We start from the raw sequence: 15441 nt of genomic DNA on the forward strand, positions 1-15441 counted from the left end.
GCAAAGAAATCGTTAAACATGTTAGCTTTGTCGTCTGGTGTGACGACCAAATTTCCCAACGCATCCTGCAAGGGCCCCACATTACCCGGGACCTTCTGTCTGTGCAGTAAGGGGAGTGATCCTTCCCTATGTAATAGGGCACCCATGTCTTGGTTCATATGTACTGGGGAAGTGCTTTGAGATTCTCAAGAGAAAGGTGTTGTAAAAAAAGGTTGTGGCCACCTCTTCCCTAGTGTCCCTCGAGAGCCAAGTATACTTACTCCCAACCCAAGTCCCCCTCCAAGAACACTCCGCTGGCAACGCTTGCTTCTGGATTTGCAGTCAGTAGCCATCTCCAATAACCATCAGGCTGTCAGCTTTGCGGCTCCCCGCCCCAGCTCCCGGCTCCCCCATCACTCACTAGAGGAAAAAGAGCTCGAGCCAGAGCTTGAAATATATCATGCAATAGTGTATCATGAATTTCTTGTGAATCACATTGGTGAAGCAGGTTTATTTATTTCAGAGACTTTAAATCAATACAAAGTAGGTCTCTTAGTTCTGAAGCTGGGATGGAGTGTGAAAAAATGAGCCCATTGTACTCTTAAAACTTTGGGGAAAGGAGATGACAGCTATATAATTCCATTTACCAGGCACTAGGGGCTTTAATGTGAAGGTGACAGGGAGCTCTTTGTGCATTTAGAGCACCATATCTTCTAAATAAAAGATCTGTAGACTTGATAGTGGAGTATAGCTCTGACTTTAATAATCTCCAAGCATTAGACCGAGCCAATATGTTCCCAAGTCAGAAAGGTCCCCCACCGAACGCTCGTAAATTAAAAGTGCAGGAACTGCACACATTCATAGATTAGAAATGCAAGAACTGCAATCCGTTTCCAGACAGAGAAGGGGTGTCTGGGTTCTTGCCAGACCCAAGAAACGGGTCTGTTTAGAGGCATGGCTCTTGGCTCTTTGTCATTCCAATGTTCATTGGCATCCAAACCCAGCTCTGTTCTTGTGTTGCGAGTCGTCGCTGTTCCATCCTCTAATAGCTTAATGTGCCTGCTAGAAGTGCAAAATGATCTCAACGAAAGCTGTACGATTTGTTGAGAGTCAACTGCAGAAAATAGCACTTGGGCTTTAAGTCTCTACAATGCGATTTTTGATGAGACCATTATTTTGATGATTTCTTGCAGTTTATTAAAGCAACCGGCTATTTATAATGGCCATGGTTTGGTTGTCTTTCTTTCTCCTCCTCTCATTTCTGGCACTCAGCATAAGCCATGCTTTGCTGCTGTGAACGTTATTTGGACAAGACGCCATGTTCAAATCTTACACGAGTGAAGATGAACATCGTCTGCTGGGAACATAATAGCAAGTCCAGGCACAGTATTTGAAGTTTCCGTTCTAGCCCTCTGCTTTTGGTTTTTCCGATCTTTCATCTCAGCGGCACATACAGGCCACCTAAGTTTGCAAAGAAACCTGCTTTCCTAGCAGACTGCCCGAGTTAACCAGCTTCTCCATTGTTGGAAATAAGCTGAAGGGAAGGCTATAGATCTTGAAGATTTAGAGGGCTGACAAAATTATTCATGTGCATGGACAGCATGACGCACTTGCAAATGTATTGAAGGGGATTTTCGTGGGAGCAAAGGGCAGTTAAAGTCTTAACTCTGCTTTGTGCCTGTCCAAATCCTCGTCCAGAATCAGCAGAGATGTGATGGGCCATTTTGCCAATGCAGTCAAAGTAGGGAAATGCTGCCTGGGAGTTACCAGTGTGGTAAATGTTACCTGATACTACATGTGCACAAAAGGCTGTGATATGTAAAACACCACATTTTTGAGGCTGATCCATGCAGTACCGTGTTTATACACATTTCGTCCATAAAACTCCTGCTTTCCCCTTTCCTGAGGCTGGCTGAGTCTCCCTTGCCTCTGAATTTCAGGCTGGAGGTATTTTTTACCACCGACTGTAGGATCTGCTACTGAACACACTTGCCTGGCTGTTGGGTGTTCGCTGCTTAGAGTGGGTGTGTAATAGTTTGGGATCCAAAGTTGACTCCTAACCAGTCTGTCTCACTGGGGGCTTTTGTAGACCTGTCAGTCGAACTTGCCTGTCAGCATTTTCCAAACACACACGTGTCTTTGCTGCCTGTGTGTCCCACTGAAGAACACCCTGATTGCATAAGCATCGACTCTTATGATTTTCCTGCTATTTCATTCTCTTTCAGCCTTGGATATTTTCTTGCAGACATTTATACAGCAATATGCATTGCACCATTTAAAATTGTTAATTGGAGATTGAATTACTTGTCAGCCTTTAAAAATGTAGTCCTTGCAGGTCAGAGATGAGGTGGTTAGCGGGGCTGAATGGATGAGCTATTGCATTCATTTTTTCTCAAGCCAAATGATCATTGTCTGTAAGCTGGCTAGCCCCTTGGTGCCTTTTAACTTCTGGCACCCTTGCTGAAATCCAGTCTGCAGCCACCTGTGTATGATTAGTTGGCAGGATCTCTGGCCAGTTCCCAACAAAAATGGGGGGATGCACATGCAAAAGGTGGGGATTTATAGGATGGAGAGGGGAATCCAGCTGATCTCATTCCAGCTGGCAGCATGGAGTTTGGCCCTTAAACCCCTTGAGCATGTAGTCCTTGGAGTCCCAAGGATGCTTGCTGTGATTTAAATCGTGGTTTAAGGATTGCACCTACTTTGGCCTAACCCTCCCATTGCACACAGGCAACAGGTCACACACGTTGTGAGCTAGCATTCATCGGTGCAGCGTTAAACAGTTTTTTTGGACTCGTGATGCCTCTCCTGACATATAAGCACCCCACACACCTGGTGTTACACAGAGATTTTACTTGCACAGAGCCTCGCCAAACTGTGCCACGTCACTCAAATGTCTGGAGCACTCGGGGAAAAGGAACTGCATATTTATCTTGATCTCCAAAAAGGGATTCCAGAGTGAGGACAGGCGGTATATTAGGCTGTTTTCATTGCCTGTCAGCAGCAGTAAACCTGAGCTGTCCTCAGTGTCTCTAGATAAGCAGCAACACTGGCCCATTTTGCATGTGTGTATGGTTGCATTAGGTTGCAGATGGGAAGTTTAAATCCTCTTTATTTTTATTTAGCTCGGTGGAAAGAGGGAGCTGGGCTTGTGTCTTGCATCTGGACGCCAGTTTCTTACTGTCCTTCAACCTAAATCTTCACTGCTGGCTTTTCAGCTTGTGGCAATTAGGGCTGCTCACAGCATAAGATTTTTCTTGGTTGGGAATAAAAGGGTTTGGAAGTTGAAAGAAAGACAGGAACTCCTGATTCCAAATCCTGGCTTTTCGCTGCCTCCTAAAATATTGGGCAAGGCATCCAAGCCTCCTGCTTCAGTTTCCCTGTGTGCAATATTGCAGTCATACCCCTCTCAAATATATGGACAGACTATCACAGTTAAGTGAGTTAACAGCAGGGAGGGGATAGATCCTGGCTCATTTAGGGCTAACATGTCCCAGTTTGCATTTTATTTACCCCAGGGTAATTGCAGACATGCATCAGCTGCTCCAAGCCCTTGCCCGCTGTGTACTAGCTGTCAGGTGATCCTTTAGCCAATCCCTGCATGCGTGTGATGTCAGCTCCTGGCCTGTGGTGTCAGCTCCCTGACTCTCCAAAAGAAGGAGAGCTTGCATCTGGCCATGGGTGCAAGGCTGTGCCTGACCCCAGCCTGGTTCACTGACCCCCTTGAGAAATGAGATCTGATGCATCCAACCATATTTCACGACCAGCAAAATCTTTGGCAGATGCACGTGTTGCCTGGTCCGTTCTCAGTCCTGGCACCAAGGCTGAGTCCTGCGAGTGCATCATTGACTCGTTTTTGCTGGCTTGAGAGTATTTAATGCTGGCTCGAGTCACACACAGGAAAACCCCAGCTCCCAGATAATGGAATAATTCTCACATCAGGCTTCTTTTTTTTTTTTTTTTTTAATTTTATTTTCAAGTGAACTTTGAAATACTTAACCCCCTTGCTAATTCCATTGAACTCCCTCTCAACAAGGTGAGTTACATCCCCTAAGGGCTCATTTGAGAACATCGTGTGTTCGCCATTCATGACGGTGAAAGCAGAGCTGAACCTGCCTGCCTTGGAGACGGCGCTGCCTGTGACCTGCCTGCGGCGATCTCTGAGTAACCCCTGGCCCCAAAAACTAGCTGAAGTGGGTTGCTTTCCGATGGGGGAGGGCGAGTGGTGGTGCATGTGGTTTTTTAAGATCCAAACGAAGCAGGTATGTAATGCCCTCTGTCTGTTAGAAAGACTCAAGCCATAAAAATAACAAACGGCATGTATTTGCTAGAATGTCAAAGTTATGAGTTTATTTTGTAATGATGTGCTCCTGCCTTCATGAGGTAAACTGGCCGTGGCAGAGGTGTTATTAGTAATATGGACTCAGTGGAGCAGAAAGCGAGTGACCGAGAGATCAGTGTATCAGTCAGTGAGAGGGCAAATGGAAAGAGACAGCAGGAGAATGAGAAAAGAGCCGCGGTGCCTGAGCTGAGATTAGACTTGGAGCCAGGCAAGAGAATTGAAAGTCCAGCAGTCAGAGGCTTATTCTTCCTGGTCTCTCTAAGGAGCCACCGGGGCTTTGTCTGTGACCATGTGGGTTATTCTGGCTTTTGTGTAGGGCTTTGGTTTCCCCCCTCCAAGGCCTAAGTCCCTTTGCCACACTGCTCCTTCACAGCAGTGGCACTTGTTAAGTGAGCTGAATGCACGCTCCAGGCCCTGGAGAGATGGTCCTGTTCCCCACTCTGTTGCTGTGTGACTGCATCTCCTCAGACCTCAGTTTCCTCCCCTGTGACATGGTCGTGACGGTTGCTACAGTACAGCGAGGTGGGTAGAGAGGATCCAGACGTTAAAGCTGCTCAAGGAGCTTTGGGCTTCATCACTGCATGGTGCATTGGTAGCGACTTACTGGAAGGGTGAACTGGAATGTGCCCATCTCCCCAAGTCATACCCAACAGAGCCTTTCTTTTGTTGCTTCACATGATCCAACCTCTCTTGACAGGTGCTTGGACGGGAGGTGTATACCTCAAACAACCAGCTGGGTGGGATCCAGATCATGCACAACAATGGAGTGACGCACAGCACCGTGTGCGATGATTTTGAAGGTGTCTACACCATTCTGCTGTGGTTATCCTACATGCCAAAGGTAAGCCCTGATGTCATTGCCGTCACTCTCCTGCCTGGCATTTTTTGTCTTGTAGTTAAATTATGAGCTTTTTGAGGCAGGGGCTGGCTTTGTCCAGTGCTGAGGGTGCTGAGGCATCCTGATCTGTGGTGGAAGTTCTTAAGCCCTATGACAATATTAAAAAAAACAACTCGGTGTTAAAGGAAACTGCATTGCTACCCAGGAACTCTGCCCCCCACACCTTCACATGCACCTGCTGGCATCTGGGCTGTAATAGTCTGGGCAGCAGGGGAGCCCCCAGACATAGTAAGATGACTTTTACAGAATTCAGTCTAAAAGGACCTCCTCCCCAGCCATCATTTGTAGTAGTTAATATATGGGGAGGTTGCCAGGCAGCAAGAGGAACGCACAAGTCACCTTCCTTCAGGAAAGAATGCATGGAGCGAATCAGGGGGCACGGTCACCTTTTTGAAATTAAATTGCACCCCCGCCTGATGCTGGCAGTGTCTGAAGTTCGAGAACAAATAAAGTGCAAATATGGCAAATGAAGTCTTTGTGTCCTTCAAACACTTAGGGATCATTTTCAGACTGTTGCAAAGACAATGGGCAGCTGCTGTCATCGGGGTTGTACGGAGGAGGAGCGGGAAGCTTTCTGGGTGTCAGAAATGGGGATGGTGTCAGCCAGTTCCTTTTCATTTCTGCCCTTTGAAACAAAGTCACCAAGACTAGAGGATGATTTCGGTCTTTTTTTTATTTATCGCAGAGTGTGTCCTGCCCAGTTCCTATCCTCAGTGTCAAGGATCCAATAGACAGAACTATTGAGTTCGTTCCCACCAAGACTCCGTATGATCCCCGGTGGATGTTGGCTGGACGTCCTCATCCAAGTACGTGTGTGTTTGACGCCCAAAACGAGCAGCAGCTCATCTAATGATAACCAAGACTCTAACCTGTGTTTTTAATTATCTTGTAACTTTGGCATATGCTGGTACTAAGTCTAGTTATCGATAGTATAGGAATGACCCCTGTGTTACAGCATCAGAACGGTGTAGTTGTAATTAGAAAGGTTATGGAGGATACTGTATTAGCAAATTATGTAATTTTAAGTAGCAGCACTGCAAGGAATATGCACACCCCAGTGACTGGGATGAACTAATTTTATGGCCAGATCTCGCAAACTCTTATTTGTGCACATAATTCAGGGTGCTTCATAGACTTCAGTGGGAATGCTCATGTAAGTAAGGACTAGTCGCGTAAAAGTTTGCCAGTTCTTGCTCGTAGTCTACACATTTTGAACAGGGAAGATATGGGTGAGTGGGTGGTTGAGGAAGCTGTCAGTCATATTCTGGCAGACTGCAGCGTCACAAAATGAAACAAAATAGGTGGTTAGTGAAATCAAACTAAAGTGTAAGTGCTTTTCTTCTGCTTTCATATGTGACTAAGGCAGCGGTTCTCAACCCTCTCAAAGTTGGGCCACCCTTCACCACTTGTTTGAATGTGGCAGCATCCCCTGCTGAGAACCGCTGTTGGTGCTGCTTCGACTTACCTTGGTGCTTCTCAACTGGGCTAGGCTGCCTCCAGATAAATCTGCTGCACAGCCAACCCGGGAAGAGCTTGGCATGTGCATACTCTTCTCCTGTGTTAGGTCTGTGATCAGCCTCAAGCAGCCAGGAGCTACGTCAGGCTGTGCAGCCCTTTCTGGTCTGGCCTCCCCTACACTCTTCTCCTGGAAACAGAGACTCAGGTTTCTGGAAGGAGTGTGGGAGGGGCTGGTCTCAAAGGGGCTCTCACCTGCTTTAGGCCTATCACAGTCTTGCTGAGACAGCAGTATGCACAGGGCAGTTTTACCTGGCTGCCCTCGTGGAGCCCTGGTTGAGAATCACTGCTGCAAGGTGTTTAGGTTCTTAAATAGCTTTGACTTTCAGAGACTCGAGTTCCTCAGTGCTAAACGGCAGACAAGGTTCTTTGGGTGAATCTGATATCTTTTATTAGACCTGTGTTTGAGAAAGGGAGTTGGGCACTAAAATTGCTAATACCCTAATGCTGGCTCTGCAAACCTCCTGCATGGAGAGGAAGGGCATGCTTGGCGGTGGTTCGTTATTGTGCTAATTCTTCTTGTCAGAAGCGGAGGAAGCAGTTTCTGTGCCCTGGGCGGTGGTGGCCATGGGCCTGGCAGCGGTGGTGGCTGCCTTTCTTGCATCCCCTTAAAAACGGTGCCTGGGGCTGGTTCCCTGCTCACCCACCCCTGGTGATGCTAGGGTTTCTTGCACGTGTGAGGTTTTACTGCTGAGAATGCACATTCTCTAACGTGAAGTGGAATTTTTTAATTTAAAAAATGTTTCAACAGTGAATAAGCCTGAGTGTGTTCAGACTTGAATGGAAACCTGGAAAGGGGGCTGTAAATGATGTCTTTTGTTTTCTCTTTGCTGAACAAGAAGCGTCTTGTGATACCCAAGCCCAGCTTTGCCTTAATCTCAAGCGGCCCTTCTCCCACACCTGCAAACATGCACAACCTGTACACCCTGTACTGAGGTTTGAATCTAGCCCTGAGATTACCCAGGTCCGCTCCTGGGCTTGAAATATCCCCTGCATCTGTAACTAATCAGGAAGCCACATAAATATTGCTTCTCCAACAGAGAGGGAGCTGGTTAGAGTTGGGGAAGCGGGGGTGAATCTGAATTCTGGAACCCAAATACATCTTAATAATTTTCATAAATTATAAAACAAGAATTACTGCTAAGAGAATTAAAGTGGCATAAAATAGCATGAAAGAGCTGAAGTTTGAGAGTGTTTGCAGTAAGGAGTTACTTTGCAATTAAGGGGTTGCATTTCTAAAACTTAAGAAATACATTTGACAAAAAGTACAAAAGCCCTTATCCTAGAGGAATTTGTCTTTCAGTAGCCTGGCAGTCGTCACAGAATAATTGCATTGGAACCACTGCAAATCCAAGGCCCTGCCCCTCCTTCGCGGGTGGGGGGCTTTGCAAGCCATGTGCGTACCAGCTACAAACTGGGTGACCATTATCCCTGCTGTTATTAATGAGTTTCGGTAGCTAAAATGAGATCTGTGATAAACTAAGTTTTCCGTTTTTGGATAATATTTTTTCATCATCTCTCCAGTGATTCATCCAGCTGTCTGAGTGCAGCTAACGCTGGCTTCCAAATCGAGTGACTTCAGATTTTAATTTAGTGGAAGCGTTAAGAAAAGCAGATGATTCTCCGTGATAAGTTAAAGCAGATATCTCCTAGGTGAAAAGTTAAAGCCATTTATTAGAGGAGATATTGCCGTGATATTCTTCAAACTGACGCCCGACACGAGGCCAGAATCTAAACGATCAGCTTTGGGCTCACGATAAAGAGATAATTTTGAAATGGATGGTCACATTTTACAGTGGGGCCACAGAGGCAAGGAATGTAGAACACAGTAATTACAAGTTTGGTCTTGATAAAACACTCTCCATCCTGTTTAAGTCAGCAGAGGTTAGCTCGCTTGGATCTCCACTTTTAATTGGTTTTGGACTTGGGCTTGTGGAGGCAGAGGTCCTTGTTCAAATTAAAACATTGCTCAGGAGCTACATGCCAAGGGCTAACACAGGGGAGACTGTGATTTTGTACCAGCTTTGTGAGAGATTGGTGCAAAGTGGATACCCTCAGAGAGCAATTTTTATTGCCTGGGTGGGTAGAGTTTCCTTGCTGCTGTAGCTTGTATGATCTGGAGGCATGTAGAAACCAGTGGGGACCTTTTTGCATTTCCCATCTTTTGTTAATGTTGGGTTAGGGACTGTGCAGGCAAAGATAAAAATGAAACCCCTCTGTAATGCCCTTCCCTTAAAAAACTATTCCCAAGCTGAAGTCCTGCCTCTGACAACCCTAGGCTCCAAAAATGATTTTTGATTTCAGCTCCTACCTACCTGTAAAGAACTGAATAAAACTCTAGTGCCCAGGCATCCCTATTTCTAGAAATGCATTCAGAACCTGGATCTAAATCCAGACTGCATCTTGTGTCCATCTGAGATGGACGCTGGGTTGCCCTTCCAGATAATTTACTTCTGTCTTGCAGCCTGACTCTTCTTTACCATTATCTTTGATAAATATCTGGATTATGGCGTGGTGATCTGTTGAAGGTTCTGTGTTCTGTGCCCACCTTGCCCTAAATTATTGTCATTGAACAAGTTACCTGACTTCTGTGCCTCTGGCCCCCATCTGCAAAATGGAAGTGATGCCGCGGTGCTTCACAGAAGTGCCCCGAGAAATAGTATAGTAAATACATTCATAAAAAATATCCTGTGACTAGACGAGTTATCTGCTCCAAAACTTTCAGCTCTTTTGAATACATAAAGACCAGCTAGCAAATACTGTATATTGCTTCACATGGGAGACAGTGTAACCAGTCCCTTGGAATCACCTGTGCCCAAAGGACATTACATATGACCCTGGATTTCTTTTTATAAAGCACTACAGCCAGCTATGCATTGGTAGCAGGGTAAAGATAATTGAGCTCTCATGCTTCAGGGCATAAGATCAATTGCCTGCATGGGTCAGGAAGGAATTGTTTTCTCCCTGCATTGCACGATTATATAGATGCACTTGTTGGAAAGGTGCTAGGTACTGTGGAAAGGCAGAAATTTGCCATCCTTATTGGAAAGGAGATGGGTTTGAAGAACAGACATTGACTCCTAACATTCTGTCTAGAACCCGGATTGGTGCGAGAAGAACACTGCTTTGTCAGGAATATCTTCAGTAGAGCAAGTAGGCTTAGTTAACCAAATGGTTTCACTTTATGGGCTGTACATAATGATTCTGTCCTGTTACCTGTCTACCAGAATGTGTGACCCACGCATTACCTACTATTCAATTATCATCAGCTCGTTTATACCTAATGTCTGGCTGTCTTCAGCATTCTGAGAAAAAGGAATTGGCAGAATTGAGGGAAAATTGTAAGTTAGGTTTTTAAAATAGAAACAGGCATTTTGAAAACCCCCTCTTTAATGACTTGGCTGCCTTTTGACAAATGTTTGCAGTGTCTTGAAAAAAACAGAGTTATTTATTTAAAAGCATGCAAAGTCCCTCTGCTATCCGAACCCCATCGTTTAACAATAAATGATGCCTTTGCTGATAAATGAGTCTCTTTATGCAGACTAGCAAATGAAATAGGACATGATGGCTGAAGGCAAACAAATGTGCAGCTGTCTAACGCTCTCTTGTATTATAATCTGTTTAAAAAAGAAGGAAAGAAATGCCACTCCAAGTTCTCAAATGGGTATCTTGCTGCAAGTTTTAAATACTTTGCCCTCCCTTTCTGATATCTCATTCTTGCTTTTGCAGCTCAAAAAGGCCAGTGGTTAAGTGGGTTCTTTGACCATGGCTCCTTCCTGGAGGTCATGCAGCCTTGGGCACAAACAGTTGTAGTTGGCAGAGCCAGGTAAGTCCCCAGAGACCTCTCTGTACCTTTGTAGACATCTAGCTCCAGTGCTGATGCTCTGCATCTTTGCTGATGCTGTCTGACCAAGTTGGTGTGTGGAGGTAGGTTCTCTTCGGCGTGAAACTGAGCCTGCCATAAAGAGAGCGCACATGAGGCATGGCAACAGGTGATTCCCCTGAAAAAAAAAAACATTGTGGTACTTGTGGTAACCTAGACAAGCCTTACTGTAGTTTCTGCCATTATTTAGTAACTGAGACGCATCATTGCTTGACAGTCCTGTTTAACTTGCAAGAAAAGTTTGGCTACAGCTGCAAGAAGCTGTAAGTTGCTGGGATACCTGCATCTTTTTTTCTCTGAGTGGGGAAATTGAAGTTTCTGTTAAATTTTATTACTCTCTAAAAAGAGAGCAAGTCAACAACAAGCCCTGCATGGATTAACCTACAGTATTCTCCACACAAATACCTGCGTGGCTTAGCCTGCAGAGGTGTGCAGCCCTAGAGGCTTTCATCTAGTGCTCATCTTCTTCTTGGGGACAATCCGTTTCCCTTATCTTCGTGGCAAGTGGCTCACGATCTAAAACATACCACTCTGGCTTGAGATTTAGGGCCCAGTCTAGAAAATAACTCCAGCCTTTGTAGCTTGTTCAGTGCTGTGAGTCCATGCATGTTAGGGCTGCCGAGGAAGAAATGCCTGCAGATCGCATCGTCCATGACTTGGTTCCGAATCCAAGTCAGAGCTGGGTCCAGTTTTCTTCAAAAGCTTATCGTCTGCTTAAAACAAAATCCAGGGCATTGCAGGTTGCATTATCTGATTGTCACGCTGCCCTGCGGGTGCTCGTGTTCTCAAGCTTGGGAATTATTTTTTTGTCCTGCAGTGCATACCTGCCCTGACCTGAGGGCTGGGCACGTCAGCTGCACTTCAGCTCCTCTCCTCTGCTTCTACACATAGGGTGAAGATTCTTGCTATCTGCTTTGGACTATAGCAAGCACTGTAACTCCTTAATCTTCACTTAGCTCCTTTATTTTGGTAGTTTACTTTGCCACTGCGAATAGGCAGCCAAGTTTCTTGAACCCAGAACGTCCTCCTTGGCATCACTCAGATTCAGATGTTGCCTTTTGTGCATTTTTGCTCACTCTAGCGAGTGAAGATGCTCTCAGTTTCATTATGGTCTGGGAGAACCTTGCATCTGAGGAAAGCTCCCCATCTGCCAATGATGGAAGTGACTACAGATGAATTTCCTTGGTCCAGGGGTACTCGGTGGGGGCTGGCTTCAAATCCAGGGAACCTAGGTCCCTTCTTCTCGATAATATTCTTCTCGATAATAATATTCCAGAGAAGCAAAGTGTGCTAACGTGGAGCTCCATAACCCTTAGACTTTCAGCTCCAGAATGGTCAGAGAAATGCCATCTGAGGTTTAGGAGATAGGAGGTCCTTCAGGGATATATTCCCTACATGGGGCTCCTCCAGGAGATCACTGGCTGCCCACTTAGGCTTTGTGGCCCTGGAGATGCTTTGAGTGTCACAGGCTGGTGACCCAATGCTGAAAAAGCTGAGACTTTGGTCAGAGGCATAATCTGGCCAGTCCCGGTGTTTGTCTGCATCAGTCTTTGGCCTAAGAGCATCACTAACTGAAAAATCATTCTCAATATTAGTACCTGCCACAATGCCAAGATTTCCAGCCATAGCATCACCCAGCACACAGACATCTCCAGAAGAAGACGGTGATCCTGCAACACTGTTCTCTTGGGTAGAACTTGGTATTTCTTGTCCATCTTAACTAAGGCAGAGACTGTTGTGGCCAGTCCACCAGGTCAGTATGCCTGGGTCTGGTATTGCCTTGTTTACAGGCAAAGGCTCTTTCCTCATTCTAACTGAATGGACAATGTCCATCAGTTTATGAGTTGGTTGCTCCACAGGGGTTGGGAAAGCGGCTGCCACTCTCTTCGTAAGGTCTTGGAAGCCTCTCGTATCCCCTGTTGAGAGGTTCCTGGGGTATGACTGCTTCATCCAAGTAGGGGGAGAAAACGGAAGTAGAAGGGCCTACATGTGTGAGCTTGTTCATGGAGTGGGCCATGAGCTAGATGAGCCACTAGGATTTTTCCATCTCTAAACCATGTATAATTCCTACTTCGCAAGTTCAAGCCAATGTTTATGAGGCGCATAGTATTTCTATGCAGTTACAAAATATTATCATCATTTAACAATGTCAAGTTCAGGCAACATCCCAAATAGTCAGTTCTTTTGGAAAACCAGAAGGGCTTCATTCAGGACTGTGCTCAGCTTGACTTTTCCAGTTTCTTTTCATCTGACAAATTCTGAGCTCTCTGCCTTTCTCACGCTTGCATATACAATACAAATGGAACCAACTTCTTTCAAAAGCAGTGGCGTTTTGAAAAAATAAATATGAATGTATTCTTCTGGGATTGTTACTGTAAGTGCTGCCAAAACTCATCTTTTGTATGTATGTTTGGAATACGTGTGCTGTTGGCTGTAAATTGTCTTTTATTATTCCATGGCAACTTGTCCAGGGACACACTATAAAACAAGATGTAGCATCTTCATGTGCTTGCCTGATAAAATTTATATGAAGTATAATGGAAAATAGAAGTTGTTTTGAGCTGTTTTCAAGTTCAATAAATAACTGTAATACTTGGATAAAGATGTTCTTTATTAGGTCACATGGGCCCTAATATAGAAGTTATAAGTTACTGATTTAAGACGGCTTTGGCAATTATGTGTTTCCAGGCAGACTCTTAATCATTGTGAATAGGAATATTTTCAATCCCCCTAGTGCACGTTGGCCTTGTCACTTTTGCTACCTGGGGTGCTTGTCATCCAACTTGAGACGGTTGAGTAGAGGGGCAGACTCTGCTGGGATTCCCTTTCATGTGACATCAGGAAGCCATTGTGCGCAGCTGTCGCCACAAGTGGTGCCTTGTGTTTTAGAAAGTTATTATGCTGAGTAGAGAGTGAGGCTAAATTTATCCTGACATGCAGGATACCCTGCCTCCTCCTGTGCCCAACTACCATTCCCCATAACCCCTGCCTGCCAGCTGGGAGGATTAATAGACTTGCAGCTAACCTCCCTTCCACCCATCACCATTGCCCACTTGTGGAAGATCCCTTTAAGAGGGGCAGGGGGATTATGGTCACTGGTTCATGCTGTCTTCTGGAAAACAATAGCTTGTGGGGCAAGGGGGAAGGTTTGATCAATGAGCACAGGGAGGAAATATCAGTGCAAGTGTAACAGGGGCTGGGAGGGGTTGGGTTTCGTGATGAAGACTTCTCATGAAAATCAATGTAGTCACAGGAGCATGTTGGAAGAGCTGCTCTAATAGGTGACAGCTGTGTGGCTCTGTTTCCGTCTAGGGCAAAAGGCTGCTTTGGTTTGTGTTGTCACTGAGGTGTGGGTTTTGCAAACAGGGACTGATTCGGAGAGCTGTAAGTCCCACTGAAATTATCCAGATGCATGCCTGACCTCTCCAGAACGGCAAGGGAGCCTCTCCCTGCATTGGTTTGCATTATTTATCTCTTGGTATTTTCAAATGTTTTGATGTGGGATTGGGGAAAAAGAAAAAACAGCTGGTTGTATAATGGCAAAATACATGGGTTTTAATTTGCCTTGTCTGTTCCCAGGCTGGGAGGAATACCTGTAGGAGTAGTTGCCGTAGAAACCAGAACGGTGGAACTAAGTATCCCTGCTGACCCTGCAAACCTGGACTCAGAGGCCAAGGTAGGTTTGGCCATTGAACTGTGGTAATTGGACTGTTGTAGAACTTTGTGCTCCTCTCAGTAACTCTCTCAGTAACCAGACATTTAGCACTTACCATTTTTGGCTGTGGGTTAAAACTGTTTTCTGCAGACACCCCTTTGCAAAGCGTGCTTGTTTTTATAGAGAGATTAGCCCGTGTGTGGGACCCACAGCTAGTCAGACTGGCCATGTGCTATCACAGTGCAGCTGATCAATGGACTGTGCTGCTGGTTACTGTGTGCCTGCAGAGAGAAAGTCTTAGATATGGATCATCTCTGAGACTTCTTTACTAGCCCTGCTCTGAGAGGCAGAGAAGGTGTTATAGCAAAAGCACAAGATGAAGGAGCAAAATCTCATTTCCCTCTCCAGCTGCTGGGGCCACAGCCTCCTGCTTCTCATTCCTTCTTCTCTTGTGCCTGCGGGCAATCGGAGACTGATGTGTTCTCACAAAGCTTCACCAAAGTCAGAGGGGCTCCACGAAGGGCAGAGGTCTGCTTGCATGGGTTTAACTGCAGAGTCAAGGACTAACCTTGTCAGCTCTTGGGGGCAGGGTCCTGGCTGTCCTGTGTGTTGTCCATCTTGCACATCAGTGACCGGTGGTACTGGGCCTCCTATGTTTTTTCAGCCTCAAGATTTCAGATTGCAGCTTTCATTGTAGAACTTTGTGTTCCTCTCAGTAACTCTCTCAGTAACCAGACATTTAGCACTTACCATTTTTTTTCCTTCCCAACAGATAATCCAGCAGGCCGGTCAAGTGTGGTTCCCAGACTCTGCCTTTAAGACAGCCCAAGCTATCAAGGACTTTAACAGAGAGGGACTTCCTCTGATGGTCTTTGCCAACTGGCGAGGCTTCTCTGGTGGCATGAAAGGTGATTATCAAGCAGTTGTTATGTTCGGTATGAAACCACTTTGTGGGCACATGGAACCACAGGTGGCCTGATGAGCTTAGGTTGTGATCAGAGGCTTCCCTTCAGCATCACAGATACTTCCCCCCACTCTTAATAGACCTGTGTTACAGTGGAGAGCAGTTGTTCCTTTGCCAGTCCCACGTTGCTAGGGCCTGCTTGCCACCTCCTAGCAGAGCACGCTTGAGCAGATGTGCTTAGACTTGTGGAGTAGGGCATGTCCGA

General features: G+C 45.8%; 1 protein-coding gene across 6 annotated transcripts in view; it reads left to right on the top strand.

Annotated features, from left to right (window-relative positions):
- The window catches only part of ACACA (acetyl-CoA carboxylase alpha), a 177965-nt gene that overhangs the window by 127851 nt on the left and 34673 nt on the right, over positions 1-15441 (top strand). For all 6 annotated transcript variants that reach the window (XM_019545631.1, XM_019545635.1, XM_019545634.1 and 3 more), the window contains 5 exons: positions 5019-5162; positions 5905-6025; positions 10464-10560; positions 14197-14293; positions 15045-15180. In XM_019545631.1, the coding sequence (XP_019401176.1) occupies positions 5019-5162; positions 5905-6025; positions 10464-10560; positions 14197-14293; positions 15045-15180 (595 nt within the window). The remainder of the gene's footprint in view (positions 1-5018; positions 5163-5904; positions 6026-10463; positions 10561-14196; positions 14294-15044; positions 15181-15441) is intronic.

This window comes from Crocodylus porosus, unplaced genomic scaffold (genome assembly GCF_001723895.1).
Source record: "Crocodylus porosus isolate Cpor-Errol unplaced genomic scaffold, CroPor_comp1, whole genome shotgun sequence".
NCBI lineage: Eukaryota > Metazoa > Chordata > Crocodylia > Crocodylidae > Crocodylus > Crocodylus porosus.